The 19,196-nt window shown below is 37.8% G+C and overlaps 1 protein-coding gene, 2 long non-coding RNA genes and 1 pseudogene across 5 annotated transcripts; 3 read left to right on the forward strand and 1 right to left on the reverse strand.

The window, feature by feature from the left end:
- Nucleotides 1-872: 872 nt before the first annotated feature.
- Nucleotides 873-3,966, reverse strand: LOC133738874 (F-box/LRR-repeat protein 10). 2 transcript variants are annotated; one of them, XM_062166546.1, is made up of 4 exons: nucleotides 3,692-3,966; nucleotides 3,397-3,602; nucleotides 3,183-3,276; nucleotides 873-2,672 (listed from the first exon to the last, which is right to left on the reverse strand). In XM_062166546.1, exons 1-4 carry the CDS (start codon nucleotides 3,872-3,874, stop codon nucleotides 1,224-1,226), a joined length of 1,932 nt encoding a protein of 643 aa, XP_062022530.1. In that variant the 5' UTR covers nucleotides 3,875-3,966; the 3' UTR covers nucleotides 873-1,223. The 2 variants fall into 2 exon arrangements, with proteins under 2 accessions (XP_062022530.1, XP_062022531.1); XM_062166547.1 differs by lacking the exons at nucleotides 3,183-3,276; nucleotides 3,692-3,966 and having other exon boundaries at nucleotides 3,397-3,534.
- Nucleotides 3,967-4,346: 380 nt separating this feature from the next.
- Nucleotides 4,347-4,979, forward strand: LOC133736250 (uncharacterized protein At5g19025-like; annotated as a pseudogene).
- Nucleotides 4,980-8,540: 3,561 nt separating this feature from the next.
- LOC133738875 (uncharacterized) lies at nucleotides 8,541-16,747 on the forward strand. Its single transcript, XR_009860344.1, has 3 exons — nucleotides 8,541-8,731; nucleotides 8,808-8,919; nucleotides 16,702-16,747. It is a non-coding gene; the product is annotated as an uncharacterized LOC133738875 (long non-coding RNA).
- On the forward strand, nucleotides 16,748-18,473 carry LOC133738876 (uncharacterized). 2 transcript variants are annotated; one of them, XR_009860346.1, is made up of 4 exons: nucleotides 16,748-16,778; nucleotides 17,000-17,081; nucleotides 17,186-17,308; nucleotides 18,214-18,473. It is a non-coding gene; the product is annotated as an uncharacterized LOC133738876 (long non-coding RNA). The 2 variants fall into 2 exon arrangements; XR_009860345.1 differs by lacking the exon at nucleotides 18,214-18,473 and having other exon boundaries at nucleotides 17,186-17,762.
- Nucleotides 18,474-19,196: the final 723 nt, after the last annotated feature.

Genomic DNA, 19,196 nt, shown 5'->3' on the forward strand with positions numbered 1-19,196 from the left:
AGTGACTACGGTTGAGCAATCCGATCGGATTCGAAAATATGGTGAAATTGGCTAAATTTTTTACCACACTCATAATTTATTGTAATAAACTCATCCAACGGTCGGTTTCTCATTTTCTTTGAATTGCTATATGTAGCTCTTTGGAGTGTATGATGTATAAATATAGATTTATAAAAAATTAGTGTCTTTAAAAATTTATTTATCAATAAATTAGTATCTATATATAAATATAGATTTTTTTGGGTACAATATAGTTATATAGATATGTTATCTTTGGTTTTATTTGATCATTATCCATTGAATTTCCAAAGCTTGATTAAAAAAAAAAATACTTGTGTCTTTAAATATTTATTTATAAATAAAGCCCGCAAGGCCCGACCCAAAAAAGCCCGCAAGGCCAAGCCCGGCCCGGCCCGAAAAAGCCCGCAAGGCCCGCTTTATATGGACGGGCTTGGATCCTTTGATTTTTAATAAAGCCCGGCCCGGCCCGGCCCGCAATTATTTAAAAATATAACAAGGCCCGGCCCGGCCCGTTGACGACCCCTAATATTACAGAGGCACCGATGTTCAAGAGGCTCTTAAGACCCTATTTTAAGTGTGGGAAAAATTTTCATTACTTCAATTCTTCAAGCAAGTGATTGCTGACATTTCCAAACTTCATGAATCAATATATCATTACGTACAGATAGCGTATCCAGAATTTCCAAAGTGGCCACCGAATATTTGGAGCCATGATGATATGATCATCCACTTATGAAAAGCCCGACAGTGTCACTTTCTTTCAGCACTAGAGGTATCAAACCTCAACTCGTTGGGATATACCCTGAAAAAGAGACCAATGACAACCTGAAGAGTTTAAATCATTGACAACATAGGCGCAATGAATCTAAATATAATTATAGCGAAATACAACAGTGCTCCAAATCCAACTTACCCCAAATAATCACAGGAATTACTTGGCCAAATAACAGATTTGGAGTTAAGTACTACAGCACACCTTGCTTAACTCTAATACATAGTCAATAGTTTACAGTTACATTTATACAAAACCAAATAAACAACCACAAGTATTCAGCATACATAGATGTATCGAATTTTACATTGAGTTTATGTAGGACTACTCCATTGTTTGCAGCATCAACCATCACCATCACCATCACCACTGTTCAGTTCGTACATCTCATGATGATCATGCGTGTAGAAAACTCATCTTCTGTAGCAGACTACTCCATTGCTTCTGCAACGTTTTCTGCCTCCACCATCTCTTCATCGCCACTCTCATAGTCACCTTCTTGAAGCCACTGTTCAAGCTCATCCATCTCATCATAGTCATGCATATGAAAGTCATCCCCGGTATCCCACTGCTCTGCCCCCAGCTCCTCACCATGGCATGACACATGCAAGAACGGTCTACTACGAGCTAAAGCATCTACTGTATCTCTATTTACACAACCTGTAACCCCCAACCACCTTAGCCTCGGAAAATATGGTTTCTTCAGCCACCGAAATGCAACCGCGGTAATGCCACCACAGTTAAACAGATCCAACAACCGCAAGCAATTACCATGCCACCTTTCCTCGTCTACCAGCATTGAAGCTAATACCACTACAGACGTGTCACCTATGAGTGGGCATTGTCGCATTCGTAGTTCCAATAACGGAATTCTACTTCTTGCAAGTAATAAAACTCCATTGTCAGAGAGATTCGGAAGATTTGATAGGTCCAATTCTTGCAACGCCAATTTAGAAGAGCCATCAAATAGAGCAGAGATGCATTTATCAGTCAGTTTCTTGCAGCCTCTAACAGACAATGTAATTAGTGAACTTATAACCCTTGGTCTTAAGTATGATAATCCCAGATCACTGATATCGGAGCCATCCAATAATAAAGTCTTCAAATTATGAAGATTGCCTATGGCTCGGAGGGCTTCATTCCCAAGGTTTCTGCAATCTCTCAGATCAAGAACTTTTAGATCCTTGTTAGAAGCCAAATTAGTGACTGCATGGTTGGTTAAAAGTGTACACCGTCTCAAGCTAACGTGTGTTAAAGAAAGGGAAGTTGCAGAAATGTCATGAAAAACCAGATCAGTTAACTGAGTCCCATGAGACACCCTAAGCTTGTAGAGCGTGGAGCAAGAATGCAAGATTGTTTTGAACCCTGTGTCTGTAACACGACAGAAGCCACCGAGAAATATACTTTCCATCTTTTCACACTTGTCAGCTAATAAAAGGAGCCCAAGATCATTTACTCGTTTGAAATATGAGAAGAGAAACTCCTGGCTCCGAACCAATGATAAATGCTTCAACTTTCCATGCTGATTTATCAATTGAAGGCCAGAGTTGGTAAGGTCAAATGTAACTCTTGGTTCAATGAGGGGTGCATCTCGAAGATCCAAATGGGTCAAGGAGGTGAGACCTTTAGATATAGTACCAACCATGGCATCAGTTATGTAGTCGACAGAAAGGGACAATTTATGAATATTAGGCAATATGGAAGGCTGAATACGATTTGCTGACTGTGGTAATTCGAAATTTGGGCTAAGTAGTTCAGTCACCATTACAGATGAAACGTAGCCAATCTCAAGAGAAGTGAGTTTCTCAGAGGCCAAAGCCCAAACTCGAGCAAAGTCATGACGCAGCGAAAACGAGACATCAAACATCAGGACCAATGCCTAAAAAAACAATCCAGATGCACATTAGATGAATGACATCAACAAATCATGAGATACCGTACACATACTATATGGAGACATTGTAAGTGAAGAAACATGTATAAGCTGAAGCATGTACCGCTATTATGTTAAGATGCAAGCCAGATTGTAGACCATGCACTTATGTATCTAGATGAATAAGGAGGAACCACACCACATTAACAAACTCAACCATTTAAATAAACCCATTAGTTCATCCAAAAACTAAACACTGAAGACAACTTTAGCAACTTTTTGTATATATTCAATAGGCAATTATGTTCTTAGCATAGTTAGTTGAATACAAAGATTAAAACTTCACCTTTCATTTAAGAACTACCTAATCAAAATAGGAAACCGTTATAGAAACACAATTGCGAGGCTAAACTTAATGGGTTACCAAGATCAACCACGCACCACCAATTTTTACTTAAACCTCTGTTTATTGAACATTTTTCTTAATGGGGTTATCATCATTCAATTGATCCTTACTTCTAAATGAGTGCAACCACTGAGTAACTCCTCCAAATCAGAAATATGAATAGCTCGCCCTCTTTTTTCAGCGACCGACCCCAAGCAGAGAGACCTGAATGGGCATTATTACATACCCAAAACCAATAACAACAAAAATTCTTCACCTTTCACCTTTCCACAATCATAATTCACAACACACAGCAGATCAGAACAAACAAACAAAAAGACCAACCTCAAATCCTTGCACCGGCCTCCGATCTCCGAGAGCAATTTGCCGCTAAAATCCGCGCAATTGAGCATGCAAAGCTCGTGCAGAGAAGGCTGCAGCAGAACCTGGATGGCCGAATCATCGAGCCGGCCGCAGTTCACCTTCATCGTCTTCAGCCAAGGGTTTGGCGGCAACAGAGGCCTCAACAATTCCATAGAAGGCGCAGTTTCCTAAACACAACCCCAAAAAAAAAAAAAAATCAATTTTTGTTTTTTTTTTTGAAAAAGAGCAAAATTGAAATGAAGGATGAAAAACGCACGAGGAGATGGAAGGAGGGGATGAAGGAGAGGATGTGTTGAGCGCAGGCCTTGAAGACGGTGCAGGTGGAAGCGACGGAGCAGATGGAGGACACGTCGAGCTTCGTCAGGATGGTGGCGAGTAGGGCCGCCGGTAGCTGATCCAGGCTCTCCATTACGGTGGCGATTTCGTTCGTCAGCGACATTTTTTTTTTTTTTTTTTTTTTTTCAGGGGATCTGGAGGAGACGACGACCTTCAACTGCAGGTGCTTTGCTTCTGAGATTAGAAAGTAGAAACACACACGACTGCCACGAGTGAAAGAGGGGACGTTTTTTTTTTTTTTTTTGGGTCAACTGTCAAACAACAAGAAGTGTAATTCTTTTTCTTATTAGAAAATTACATAGTAGCATATGACCAAAGATGTAAACACAGAAAACCCACTTGCCAAAAGATTTATACAAATTAGGACATGAGCCCAGGCCCAAAAGTCAAATGATGCAAGCCTGACCCCCAAATTTAATGCAGAATGACCAAAATACTCAGTTTGATGAAATATTTACGCGTATGCCACTGACCCAATACCAACACCCCAAAACGAAAACCCAAAGCCGCCTGGGCTGCCTCCGCTCCCGGACCCACCCGCTGCTTGCCCAATCGTGCCGGAAATCGCGCGACGCCAAGGTAAAGCAGTAGATCTCTTGCTTCCTGCTCTGATTTTGCCTTGTTCGAATTAAAACAATACAACAAGAATGAATATTCATGAATGATTTGGGGATTCAGGCGCCGGAGTCCAGTGGCAGCACGACATGTTCTCGGATCAGGGAGCTGCCTATGTAGCCCCGGCTGGCAGAGCCTCCGCCATCGAAACTGGAACCAAGCTCTACATCTCTAATCCCGACTATGGCGTTTCCAACGAGGACATCAGGGAGCCTCCGCCATGTGATTCTGCTGTTCCTCCTGATCCCCTACCTCCTCGGCTTCCTCTTCTTCTTCGTCGCCGCCCTCCTCTTCGTCGAGTTCTGCTGTGGCGCCCGATCGCGCAAGTGCGACTGCCATGGCTGCAAGGGCTTGAAGAAGGCCATGGAATTCGATTTGCAGCTGCAGAATGAGGAGTGTGTCAAGACCGGGTCTAAGGAGATCGATAAGTTGCCCTGGAAGGGCGGGAGTGACACCAATCCCAATTACGAGTGTCTCCGGTCCGAGCTCAGGAAGATGGCTCCGCCGTCTTGCTTTTTCGAGCACGGTGTGGGTGCCCCGTCGCCAAGCTTGAAGGCTGGGGTCCCAAGCGAGGCCGCCGGCATAAGAAGTGACTTTTCCAATTTTACCCTCAAATGCAATTGCTTTTGTTTCTGGAATTTGTTTGTTTGTGAGGATTGATACAAGTAGTATAATGTTGCAATGATGATTCAGTAACTATAGTATAATGCATTGATTGATTGATCGATCTGGATAATTATCAATTTTGAGTGGAGGGATTGCATACTGGATGCTATTAATTGGGCATTTCAACTTTAAGGCGGTTATTTAGTGTTATGAAAACAAAATCTCTAATAGGTTTTGGAAGGTTGATTCTGCGTATGATGTATATGTACATAGTTATCAAGTCTTAAGATTTCTTGTTCATTAATTCTGCAAGTATGAGTGTAACGAGTGCAGTAGAAGAACACGAGTACGAGGGCAGTAGCAAAACTGGATGAGCATGACTGCAGCGAGTGCAGTAGCAGGATTGGATGAGTGCAGTAGCAGGATTAGGAGATGACGAGTGCAGTAGCAGGATTAGGCAATGACAAGTGCAGTAGCAGGATTTGACTAATGCAGTAGCAGGATTAGGCGATGACGAGTGCAGTAGCAGAACACGAGTACAAGTGCAGTAGCAGAACTGGACGAGTATGAGTGCAGCGAGTGCAGTAGCAGGATTTGACGAGTGCAGTAGCAGGATTAGGCGATGACGAGTGAAGTAGCAGAACATGAGGACAAGTGCAGTAGCAGAACTGGATGAGTATGAGTGTAGTAGCAGGATTAGGCGAGTGCAGTAGCAGGATTGGACGAGTGCAGTAGCAGGATTAGGCGATTATGAGTGCAGTAGCAGAACACGAGTAGCAGAACTGGACGAGTATGAGTGCAGTAGCAGGATTGGACAAGTGCAGTAGCAGGATTAGGCGATCACGAGTGCAGTAGCAGAACACGAGTAGCAGAACTGGACGAGTATGAGTGTAGCGAGTGCAGTAGCAGGATTGGACGAGTGCAGTAGCAGGATTAGGCGATCACGAGTGCAGTAGCAGAACTGGACGAGTATGAGTGCAGCGAGTGCAGTAGCAGGATTGGACGAGTGCAGTAGCATGATTAGGCGATCACGAGTGCAGTAGTAGCAGAACTGGACGAGAATGAATGCAGCGAGTGCAGTAGCAGGATTAGGCGATCACGAGTGCAGTAGCAGGATTAGGCGATCACGAGTGCAGTAGCAGAACTGGACGAGTATGAGTGCAGTAACAGGATTAGGCGATGAGATAAGAGTAGTAGGAGAGTGAGGTTTTGTGAAGTAACATAAATGGATTATTCTCAAGAAAAAAAAAAAGAGTAAAATAAACGGATTGTTCTCAGAAGAAAAAAAATTAACATAAATGGATTATTCTCAAAAAAAAAAAAGAAAAAAAAAAAAGAGTAACATAAACGGATTGTTCTTAAAAAAAGAAAAAGTAACATAAACAAATTGTTCTCAGAAAAAAAAAAGTAACATAAATGAATTATTCTCAGAAAAAAAAAATAACATAAATTGATTATTCTAAAAAAAAAAGTAATATAAAGGGATTAAAAGTAAAAAAAAAATAGTTAAAGATAAAAAAATAAATTAAATCATGACATGTGGCAAGTGGAGAGTAGATTGTCCTTATTTGTAAAATTTAATCCTTGTAAAGAGATTAGAAGTCAAAAGAAGTAGTTAAGGATAAAAAAGTAAATTAACTCATGACATGTGGCAAGTGGAGAGCACATTGTCCTTATTTGTAAGATTTAGTCCTTATATGTTTAATTCAATCTTTAGTGGATGTATTTGTTAAGTCATTTTTTGTCAATAACTTATATGTAATTTGTTATTTTCTTATAGACATTTTTGTGATTTTTTTTAATGAAAGAAAAAATCATTAATATAAGCAACGTTTCAACAAGCTTGGAATTTAATACGGCCTCATCAAATATCTTGCTCGATCATAGCAAGTGAAAAGGGAGTAGAACACCTTTTATATAAACAAGAAATATCATCAACTAAAATTAATGTTCATGTCTTTTATATCAACAAGGCATATCATCAACTAATACAGAACTTTCCTGTTGTGATATGGAATAAGACTTTGAGGAATGCTCACCTAAAAAACAGTTTCAAAGGCATGTTTGAAATTCAAATTGTGAGGAAAAAATGAAACGTAGCATGTATTAAGTATTATAACAATTTAAAACTATGTATTTATTCTCAGCCATCAGATTCACTTGTCCCTTACAGTCGCTCAAAAACTGTCCCTTAGGTTAGTAGGTCAGTTAAAACTTTTCCCTTTTCTTTTTTGAAATAATAATTTTTTCCTATTATGTTTCGAAAAGATTACTCCTAATCCTATTAAAATTCCTCTCGTATTTTGAAAAGAAAGAACAAGCCCTATATATAGAGGCCTTTGGTCCTGTTATTCTCATATTCTCAACAAGTTTTGGTTTAGAATTTTAGTTAATATTTGTTCTCAAAAGATGAGTTCTTCAAATAATTCACAAGTGTATGGAGCCGCGGATGCCAACAAGTCGACATCTTCAACAACCCCGAAAGACAAAGGATGCAAACTGCCTCCACCAAAGCAAGTTACGTGCCCGCCAGCCCCGAAGCGTCCACCTCCAACAAGCGTGCACAACGATTCTTTTAGCCCACTTAATTTGAATACAAAATGGTGATAAACTGTTGATCAAGAGAGAACTGTTTAAGTAGTTGAAATATACTAAGAGTCTAAGAAAAGTAGTTTTGATGTTGTTTGTTCATCTATTATTTTATGTTTATGTACTTTTTATAATAATTTGAATGTATGGTGCTATGGAAGTACTTATGTATTCTCGTAGATGTTTTTATTATAGGTGCTTCGTCTTTTTAAAGTTCTTATTGGTAGTGATGTGAGATAAATGTTAAAAGCAATATTCATAACTTGGGACATATTGTTCAATGTTCAACATGATCGTGCCTTTTCTGGCTTTTCATAATCCTTATAGAGAAGAATACCAGTGCTTTTTCTCCTTCTTTATTTAAGCTAGCTAGCAATATGTACGAAGTAGATCACTATTGACAAGACAACCAAAATCTTTATGCTGAAAGTAGGAAGGAAAAGCATCAGCGGACGCGCTTACACTCTTCCAACATGGTGTATGGATTTCAATAAACCCATCGGACGTACAGCAAGAACTGCATGAAGATAGTTCCAACTTGACTCTGGATTGGGAAAATCCCCCGGTTGGCCGGTGTTCGCAATAGTATAACACATATTATATCGACAAGACATATCATCAACTAATACATTTTAATTTGATCCTGTTGTGATATGGAACAAGATTTTGAGGAATGCTCATCTAAGAGACAGTTTCAAGAGTTTGTTTTAAATTCAAATTAACTGTAAGGGAAAAATGAATCACAGCCACATGTATTAAATTCAAGTCACGGTTGGTGAAAATTGACTATCAAATCTGAACAAGGAAAGACGTAGATATGGGGGTGTAACACTGTACATGATATGTGAAAAGTCGATGGGGAATTCCCCATGCTGCAGTCCTTTGCTTATGTAACAAACATCTATTATCGATCTGTGGGTAAAACATTTAGGCGGGAAAATCACTCCCTCCGAAAATATTGAGGCGTTACCAACCTAGTCAATTTCACAGTCCTCTCTCTGAGCATCTCAATATGGCTGGGGTTCGGGCCGTTAGGCGGTCCAGCCGGCGACGGAAGATGTAGAGATGGTGGTGTTGGACGAAGAAGACAAGGATCCATTGAATGCTCAGATTGCCATGGGAGCTAGCCTCCGTCATCAACTTTTTGACGGTGAAGATCCTTTTAATTTGGGTCTCAGAATGAGATTGATTTTGATCTAAATTTTTTTTTTTTTTTTTGTGTGCAGGTGTTTGAGCCAGTGATTGGGGAAGCTTACTAAAGTATCAGCGGAAGAGATCGAGATGGGTTTGATAACCCCTAAAGATTCACTTGCTCAGCTTCACATTGCGCTTTTGAAGGTTTTTGGTCCTTCATTTTTTGTGTACTTATGAGCTTGCTTTACTATTTGCTATGAATTTGTGTACAGAACACAACATTGTTTCTGTTTTGCTTAGAATGTGTGACCAGATGTTCATCTGGATTGTGGGTGAATGTAAAAGTTAATGCTTTTTGTTCAAGTGCTTTACATTCTGTTGTGTTTGGCCTTTTCACTAATAATTATCTGATAATTTGTCTATATGTGGAATACTGATGTAATGAAGCAAAGAAGAAGGTATTATGTCTTTGGTTTCTTTTGCTTGTTAAGAGAGCTTCGTGGATTGGTATAATTGTTCCTTTTAATGGATTGAATTGAACCACGTTTGATACATATGTTAGTTATATGATTTAACTCAGAAGCATAATTATTATACCGCATATGTTCAGCCCAGTAACTTATACTGTTTACCCAAACTTAAACGAAGCAAGAGTTTATAGTCAAGCTTTGTAAAACCATAGTTACATGCTCACAACATATGCACAACAATCATAAAAGGATTAAGGCTTACCTTCAGCAATAACAGACATGGATTCCATCTTATGCAACTGCTTAACTCGATCACTGAATGTGGTCTTCTGTTACTTACCAACTTGCTTCTCAATGGACAGAACAATATGCAATAGTCGTGGTAGTAATCAGGGACCAATTCATCTGTATATATATGAGACTTAAACCTCAAGAAGCTTCCCATTAAAGCATTCCTTGTCGGTTTAGGTTTCACTATTAGATTCCTAATGTATCACAACTTGTAGCCTTTCTTGTCGACTAAGCAATGGATTACTATCCTTAATGAATTGATACACTACTTCATTAAGTCACTAGTATTGATTCACTGTTTGTGTCCATGTTAAACTAGGATTGATATTAAGCTAATCATCAATTACTTTATGATGATATGTGTTATGTCCATATTTGATCTTACAATCTCCCCCTTGGACTCACACATATCATGCTCGATGATTTGCACCAGAGAAGATCAAAACCTACTGAAGTGCGCGCCAGATAACAAACTCAATCGAAAATCCATTCCAACATGGTCAGATCACAGTTACTTATGCAGAGCAAGAAACAGTATACATTTTAACAAAAATGCAGAGTTTCAAAACCACTAACACAAGCTTCTGCAATCCACATATGTTCAACCAGAAGTGATACAATATATGTTAATGTGTATCAACAAGTAAACATATATTAGGTCCTACTTTATGTTTCTAAAACCAGAAACTCAAGCAAATTCACTGAACACTGATGGCTTAAAAATATTGCTTGAACCTTAACATCATGCTTCACATGATTTAAGCCATCTGATAGCAAGTATAACTTTAAACACAAAATTGATAATTTTCAGAACATTCAACAAAAAACTGCAGCAATAACCAGAATCTGAAAATACCTCAAAATTTATTAATAATAAAATCTGTCATTACAAATAAGTTGTGATAAATAAAGTCAAAAGATCACAACTAAAAATACAAGAACTCAAAAACCTTAGAAATTTAAATTGCTCCAACTGGATTAACTCTCTACTGAACCTAACCATCTAGATTAGCTAAAACTCCAATGCTGGCTGTATGCTTCTGGAATGCTACTACTGACAAGGCCTTGGAGAAGGGGTCTGCTAGCTGTGAATTCGTGTCAATGCTCAAAACAGCTATCTCACCATGCTTAACCCTTTCTCTAACACTGTAATACTTTAAATCAATGTGTTTAGAATTATTTGATCTTTTACTGTTCTTGCTAAAGAAAACAGCTGCTTCATTATCACAATAAATCACAAGTGTGCCTGCCACAATGTGACTTAACACTTTGGTCTGCATCAAGAAATTCCTGATCCAAAGTCCTTCACACACAGTTTCATATACTGCAATAAATTCAGCTTGCATGGTGGAGGTTGAAACTAGTGTTTGCTTCATGGTTTTCCAAGCAACTGCACCTCCTGCTAGCATGTACACATATCCACAAGTTGACTTCTTGGAGTCTGGATAGTTCCCTGCGAAATCAGAATCTGAAAATCCAACGAGTTTCAAATCCTCCACTTGCCTATAAACTAGCATGTGACTTTTAGTTTTCTGCAGGTATCTCAACACTTTCTTCCCAACTACCCAATGTTCATGGCCTGGATTAGATTGAAATCTCGATAAAATCCCTACTGCAAAAGACAAGTCTGGTCTAGTGCAGACTTGTGCATACATGAGACTTCCTACAAGTCTAGCATAAGGCTTTGACTCCATATCTTCTTTCTCAACATCACTTTTGGAACTTTGCTTCTTGGTTAGTTTATCTCCTTTGGACATGGGGACTTCTCCAGCTGCACACTTCTCCATACCAAATCTCTTCAAAACTTTGGTAATATAATTCTGTTGAGACAAACCAAGTAGTGTCTGTGCTCTATCTCTTTTAATCTCAATGCCTAGTACATAGGATGCTTCTCCTAAGTCTTTCATGTCAAAATTCTTTGACAGAAAGCTCTTGGTGTCTTTAAGCAGTTTAATGTTACTGCTAGCCAAAAGTATATCATCCACATAGAGAACTAGGAAAATAAAATTGTTCCCAACTGTCTTCAAGTAAACACACTCATCAACAAGATTCTCTGTAAATCCAAAAGTAGAAATCACAGAATCAAATTTCTTGTACCACTGTCTAGAAGCTTGTCTAAAGCCATAAATTGATTTTCTTAACCTGCATACTAAGTTTTCACTTCCAGCTTGCACAAAACCTTCTGGCTGCCTCATATAAATCACTTCATCTAGTTCACCATTCAAGAAGGCTGTTTTAACATCCATTTGGTGCAGCTCCATATCAAAATGAGCCACTAAAGCCATGATTATCCTAAACGAGTCTTTTGTAGAAACTGGAGAAAAAGTCTCAGTAAAATCAATGCCCTCCTTCTGTGTAAAACCCTTGGCAACTAATCTTGCTTTATGTCTCTCTACATTGCCATTTGCATCTCTTTTGGTTTTGAAAACCCATTTACAACCTATAGGTTTCTGATTAGGGTCAGGTTCAACTAATTCCCAAACTGCATTTTGGCTCATGGAATCAATTTCTGCTTCCATTGCTAGCTGCCATTGGTGAGATTCATTACTTTCAATAGCCTGATTAAATGTAGTTGGATCATTGTCCTCTGCACAGTCCATTTCAATTTCTGCTTCTTGCAGATAAACAATGTAGTCACTATCTTCCCCCCCATAAGTTGGTTTTCTTGCTCTCTGTGATCTTCTAGGCTGAGGGTTGACAGGGACTTGATCAGTTACAGGGTCAGTTACTTGACCAGTGACAGTTACTTGGTTAGTTACTTGACCAGTGACATGGTCAGTTACTTGTCTAGCGACAGTTACTTGGTCAGTGACTTGACCAGTGACAGGTACTTGACCAGTTACATGGTCAGTTACATGACCAGTTACATGACCGGTTACTTGATCAGGGACAGTTACTTGGTCAGTTACTCGACCAGTGACTCGATCAGTTACATCTTGTTCTAAAGGCAATACAACACTTATATTCTCATCAGACACAATTTCCTCAAAATCTGAGGTTAAATCCTCAAGGTTTGTATTGTGAACTTTTTCACTTAGAAACTTTACTTGATGTGTTTCAAAAATTCTAGGTGAATGATGAGCAGAATATAATTTATAGCCTTTAGATTTATCTGGATAACCTATAAAATAGCAACTAACTGTCTTAGGATCAAGTTTATTCAAGCTTGGATTATAAATCCTAGCTTCTGCATGACATCCCCAAACATGGCAGTGATGAAGACTAGGTTTTCTGCCACACCAAAGCTCAAAAGCAGTATTTTCTATGGCTTTGCTAGGTGTTCTGTTGCAAATATAATTTGCAGTTTTTAAAGCCTCACCCCATAGAAATTTAGGCAAACCTGTTGTACACATCATACATCTAACCATGTTCAAAAGAGTCCTATTCTTTCTCTCTGCAACACCATTCTGTTGTGGGTTATAGGGTGTTGTATATTGAGCTTTAATTCCATTGTCTTGCAAAAACAAGGCAAATGGACCCTTTTGTTGGCCGGATTCAGTGTACTTGCCATAGAACTCACCCCCTCTATCTGATCTTACTGTTTTGATTTTCTTTTCTAGTTGATTTTCTACCTCAGACTTAAAGATTTGAAAAGCTTTCAATGCTTGTGCCTTTTCTGAAAGTAGATAAACATAACTGTATCTAGAAAAATCATCAATGAATGTGATAAAATACACATTCCCACAGATAGTTTAATGCCTAAATGGTCCACATATATCAGTGTGTATGAGTTCTAATAAATTTTGGCTTCTATATGCAGTCTTCTTTCTAGTATTAGTTATTTTTCCCTTAAAGCATTCAACACAGTCTGTTAGATCAGAAAAATCAAGTTCATTTAGGATGTTGTTTTTCACCAAAATTTTCAGTCTCTCTTTTGAAACATGGCCGAGTCTTCTATGCCATAAAAATGAAGACTTTTCATTTAGTTTGGTTCTTTTAACACCTGTTAAAGTGCTAGTACTGTTGGTGTTATTTTCAACAAGTAAAATTTCTTGTTGAGCCATTGAACAATTTAACTGTAAATAATCATTCATAATAACACCAGAACCAATTTGAATAGAATTTTTAGAAATAAGAATTCCATTACTATCCATAACAAGTCTACAACCAGATTTTACTAAAAGAGAAACTGAAACCAAATTCCTTCTCATGGAAGGTACATAAAAAACATTGTCCAGAACTAATAATTTTCCTAATCCTAAATCGAGCTTTAAGGTTCCAATAGCCTTGACTGCCACTCTCATGCCATTGCCTACACACAGGTTCACTTTATCACTTTTTGGGATTCTCCTCCTTATGAATCCCTGCAAAGAATTAGTAATATGAATAGGTGAGCCTGAATCTATCCACCAAGACTGTGGTTCAACATTTATAAGATTAATTTCTAAGGAAAAAACTGTATTAGAAAAAATCTTACCCTTTTTGGCTAACCAATTCTTATAGCCAGTGCAGTCCTTTTTCATGTGTCCTACTCTTTTGCAAAAGTAGCACTTGAACCTGAATGGCCTGTTTTCCTTGGCCACTGCAGCTGTTGAACTCTTAGTTATGGCTTTGGTAGGCTTGAGCTTATTCTGGGGCTTTTTCCTTTTAGGCTTCTCAATGAGGTTAATGGTTGTAGCAGGTTCCTTTTCTTCCTTGATCCTAGATTCCTCATCCACACAGATGGATATAAGTTCATCTAGAGTCCAGTTTCCCTTTTGAGAGTTGTAACTGGTCCTAAGATGACTAAAACTGTTAGGCAAGGAATGTAGTGCATAATGCACTACTTGCTCATCCCTAACCCCCATTAAGAGTTCCCTGAGTCTGCCATTTATATTGATCATCTTCATAATATGCTCTCTAACTCCCCCTGAACCCATGTACTTCAAATCATGAAACTCCTTGGTTAGCCTAGCTGCTTCTGCTTTTTCACTTTCTTTAAACTTAGCACCTATGAGTTCCAGAAAATCTGATGCTAGCTCAGGCTCTTCTATACTTCCCCTGACAGTCTTAGACATAGATGTTCTGATGAGGTTCTTAGCCATTCTATTGGATCTATGCCACTTCTTGTAAAGGTCAGTATCTTTCTTGGTGCTCTTTTCATTTAACTCTTCAGGCTTATCCTCAGTAAAGCAGTAATCTATGTTCTCATGCATTCCCATATAATTTTCCACAGAGTCTAGCCAAGCTCTATAGTTGGTTCCAGTTAACATCAAGACACTGTTCAAGTTCATGTAAGAGTTACCTAAGGAGCAAAACAAAAATTCGAGTGAGTTCTCAGTTTGTAAAGAAAATATGTTTAAGTTTTCTGTGTTTTATTTAGCTTTAAGTAACCAAAACAAGAACATACAGAAAACCGAAACAACCATACTTGCATTCATGTCAGTCCATAACAAAAAACAATGTTAAGCAACACTTTTGAGCAGAAGCATAACATCCCGGAGTTCTTTATCAATATGCCATGTTTAATGAAAACAAGTTATCCAAAGAAATTTATCCACATCTTTAGACAGAAGAAAAATTTCTAAGTATCCGTATTTATTTTCATCAAGCATGCATACTGCTGTTTTGTATTCTAAAACCATACTTGACCACTTCTTTGGAAGATAAAACTGAAACATAGTTTTAAAACACAAAACACAATTTCAGTTTTGTTACTCGATCAGGTACAGTTACTTGGTCAGTTACTTGACCAGTTACACGTACCTGATCAATGTTTTCTGCCAACATCAATAATCACTTATGCCAACAGAAAACCACAAAACATATGAGCTCTTTTACTTTACATTCTATCCAGATTCATCCTTGTAAGAAAATTAAGCTCTTGTATCTGTCAACTTTAACAACTGTAAACAAAATCTGGGAGATTTCTGTTCTTCATACAATTTTACACAATCACAGATACAATACCATATCATCAATCAATTCAACATGCATATTCAAGCATAACCAAAATTGATTCGATTCCAAGAAACCACAGAACAATCAAGAAATTGTAAATTTCATCCGGTCACCATCTACTCTAGCCTAACGCACGCCGGGAATGCAACTAGGGTTCTTGGGCACAATCAAAACTTAATTATCATGCTATGAATCGAAAACAATTTTCACTAAAAACCTGTTTTTGCTTTTTCCCCAATTTGCTGCTAAAAAAAAAAACATAGCGGAAGCGTGAATTTTATAATTAACCAGATGCAGCAGTCGACTTAAGTAACTTACCTTGATCAGGTACCTGACCAGTTACTTGGTCAGTTACCTGGTCAGTTACTTACTTGGTCAAGTACCTGATCAGTTACATGACCAGTGACTCGGTCAGTAACCTGATCAGTTACTTGACCCGTAAAGCAAAAAACTCTTAAAAAATTTTATGTTCGTTTTGCAAAACCCTAAAACGATTTTTCATATTTGTGAGCCTATGCTCTGATACCAATTGTAAAACCATAGTTACATGCTCACAACATATGCACAACAATCATAAAAGGATTAAGGCTTACCTTCAGCAATAACAGACATGGATTCCATCTTATGCAACTGCTTAACTCGATCACTGAATGTGGTCTTCTGTTACTTACCAACTTGCTTCTCAATGGACAGAACAATATGCAATAGTCGTGGTAGTAATCAGGGACCAATTCATCTGTATATATATGAGACTTAAACCTCAAGAAGCTTCCCATTAAAGCATTCCTTGTCGGTTTAGGTTTCACTATTAGATTCCTAATGTATCACAACTTGTAGCCTTTCTTGTCGACTAAGCAATGGATTACTATCCTTAATGAATTGATACACTACTTCATTAAGTCACTAGTATTGATTCACTGTTTGTATCCATGTTAAACTAGGATTGATATTAAGCTAATCATCAATTACTTTATGATGATATGTGTTATGTCCATATTTGATCTTACAAGCTTTGCCATATTGCTTGTTTCAACAAGTTACTATGGGTTTTGTTAGACCGCGTTTGGTTATCTTATATGATTCTGTATTTGGAATAGCGTGGTTGACTGAATAGTTTGTTTTGGTGAAGAGTGAATACTGAAGACACAGTTGGAGTCTAGCTTCTTTTACTAAACTAGGAAGGGAATGTAGTGGTTTCAAAGATTACAAATGGGACTGATTGTTTTCAACAATTCAACTGGGCTGATGGCCCTATGTTTACAGACTGTCGCTTTATGTCTATTTTCATTCCTTCCACATATGATTATCTTCATCTCATAAATTTTATGACCTGTGGTTTTTCCAGGGAATACCACCAGCAAGTAAAACATTGGATAGTTCTGATGCATATGAACTTGCTACCTGGTGGGCTGGTGGCCATGGGTGAGTCCTTTTTGCTTGATATTCCTTTTACTGCCTTTTAGTATGGAAAATGCAAGACTTGCTGAATTTGCCAAATTTGCTTAGTTTGTCCATAACATATGCAGTTTCAAATAAATGAGGTTTATTGTAGCTAAATTGTTTTCCTTTTTTTTTTTTTTTTCTCCAGATAATTAGCCACTTGGGCAAAATCCATCATTAACTATTCCTTGCTGTAATGACAGGATCAAGCAAAGTTGCTGGAGAACGTGATGCTGCTAAGACTATTGAAACTGAGCTATTCCTGCTCTTCAGAAACTTCAGAAGGTAATGTTTGCTATCCTTTTGGTAGCAACTTACCAGTGAACTTTATTCATACTCTTATTCTTGCATACTTTGGTGTTGATACAAAAAAATGGTGTATTCTGCAGAAGAAAGGAAGAGAACTAAAAAGGAAACGAAGGCAAGAGAGGCAGCAGAATCTTTTAACAAATTTTTATGGTGCTGGAATTACACGTTCCTGTCACAGCATAGGCTTGTCAATTATACATTTGGTATGGTGCAAATATTTTTTGGTTCACTTCTGAGTTGAATTTTAATAATCTCCTTATAAACCTGTAGTCATTGTGGCAGTATGATAAAATGAAACACTGCCCATGTCTGAGAAGTTTAAGGTCTATATCGCTATAATGAATGATCCATAGACGGATAGACCATACGTGGTAAGTTGCAATTTATGTGGAAAATAGTAATTGGATTACTCGACTACCTTAACTGCTATCCTTTTCAATATGATGGCCTGGGAAATTAGAGATGTTTGAGTACAAACTTTGGAAGTTTGAATAACTGATGACAATTGATTCCTTAATTTGTTATGGATGCATACTGGTATCACAATAGTTACCTAATCCTTATTTTCTTGTTTTTTTTTTTTATCCTTGCATTCAAATATTTTTGATTTGGATAATATGCAGATGATTATGACCGGGTCATTCATGAGGCTATAAAAGTAATGAGGCTATAAAAGTAATAAAGTAAGATATCTGACTGTCTACATGAACATGCGAAGAAATGATCTTAATTTGTTCGTTTATGGCTTCTGTAGTTATAATCCTTTTAAATGGTGCACCATAATCACATACAAAAAAGAAGAGAAGCACAGACTATTCCACTTGTGGGGAACTGTATTACAATGGAAACTGCAAACCTGCATCAATTGCAAAAGTTCCTTTTCAGAATTTTTGACCCTCTCTGCAGATTGTACTCTTTCAGTTGGCCTGCTACTCCTGCTAGATGTCCATTTCTGGATCTATCAGCAATTTATTCTTCATAAATTCTTTCTTGTCTGCTCATGACTCTAGAATTTGTTTCTAAATGTTGATAGGATTCTATCCGTGACATGGTCTGTTCTTTTCCTCTGTTCAGTTTTTTTTACTGATTTATTTTACTTTGTGTTCAGTAAGAGGAAAAGTACTGTAGAGAAAGTGCAAGAAAGGAAGAGTAAGTGAGACCTCAGAGCATGAAAATCCATCTCCAGATACTGATCCGGAAAAAGTCAGTATACTCATCCTGAAAAAGTCAGTGAAAGCTAGAAGTATCCTAAAGCAAAACTTGTTATGCAAGTAGGTATACAGCGGAAGATGCTCAACTTTTGTACTATGGAAAACACATTTTTGTAAATCCAATTTGAGCTAATCAATGTAAGGTTTCAGACATTCACGTTTACTTATGCAGTATGCAGTCTAGTTTTTGCGAAATCTGTTTCTCAATTTTCTTCACTGATGAACTGCACTTTCTCGGTTGCTTGAAAGGAAGCACATTTTGTGTGTCTGAAGCCAAGTCATCAGAAAATGAAATTTGAAGAATACAACTTGATTGATGTGAGATTATCAAGTCGCCCTAATCAATCAAGTTTGCAGAGTCGCAGGAAAAGAGCTGTACCAAAACCAATGTCAAAATGCACCCAAAAAATTGTACCACAATACCGCATAGTCTAAGGCCCTGTTTGAGATTGCTTTGCTTTTAAAAAAATCAGCTTTTGTTCAAAATTTTAAATTTTATTGTGTTTGGTAAATAAATAAAAAGCAGCTTTAATTACAAGTTATAGGTCACTGGCAGCAGATTTTAGAAGCAGCCTAGAGGATGCTTTTAGAAGCTGCTGTGGATCAAAACACACACTGCAGTTATTTTATGTACTGACAGCACTTTTAAAAATATTATTTACCAAACACGAAACTATTTTAATTCACAGCTGATTATTCTCACAACACAGCAGCAGCAGTTTTTTTTTAAAAAATCACAGCAATCCCAAACAAGCCCTAAGCAAGTAACCATTTTCAATAGTCATAGACTCATAATCTCAAAGTAGCCATCACAACTCTGATAAAAAGTTACAAAATAAAGCACCCAATTCAATAAGTTAAACCCGAAGCTGCTAGTTGT

This window comes from Rosa rugosa, chromosome 3 (assembly GCF_958449725.1).
Source record: "Rosa rugosa chromosome 3, drRosRugo1.1, whole genome shotgun sequence".
NCBI lineage: Eukaryota > Viridiplantae > Streptophyta > Magnoliopsida > Rosales > Rosaceae > Rosa > Rosa rugosa.

Coding starts and splice junctions, on each gene's coding strand:
- LOC133738874 (XM_062166546.1), bottom strand. CDS start 3,874: ATGTCGCTGACGAACGAAATCGCCACCGTAATGGAGAGCCTGGATCAG. Junction 3,277..3,396: donor GGCCGGTGCAAGGATTTGAG/GTTGGTCTTTTT, acceptor ATGCCCATTCAG/GTCTCTCTGCTTGGGGTCGG. Junction 2,673..3,182: donor GTGGTTGCACTCATTTAGAA/GTAAGGATCAAT, acceptor TTGTTTTTTTAG/GCATTGGTCCTGATGTTTGA.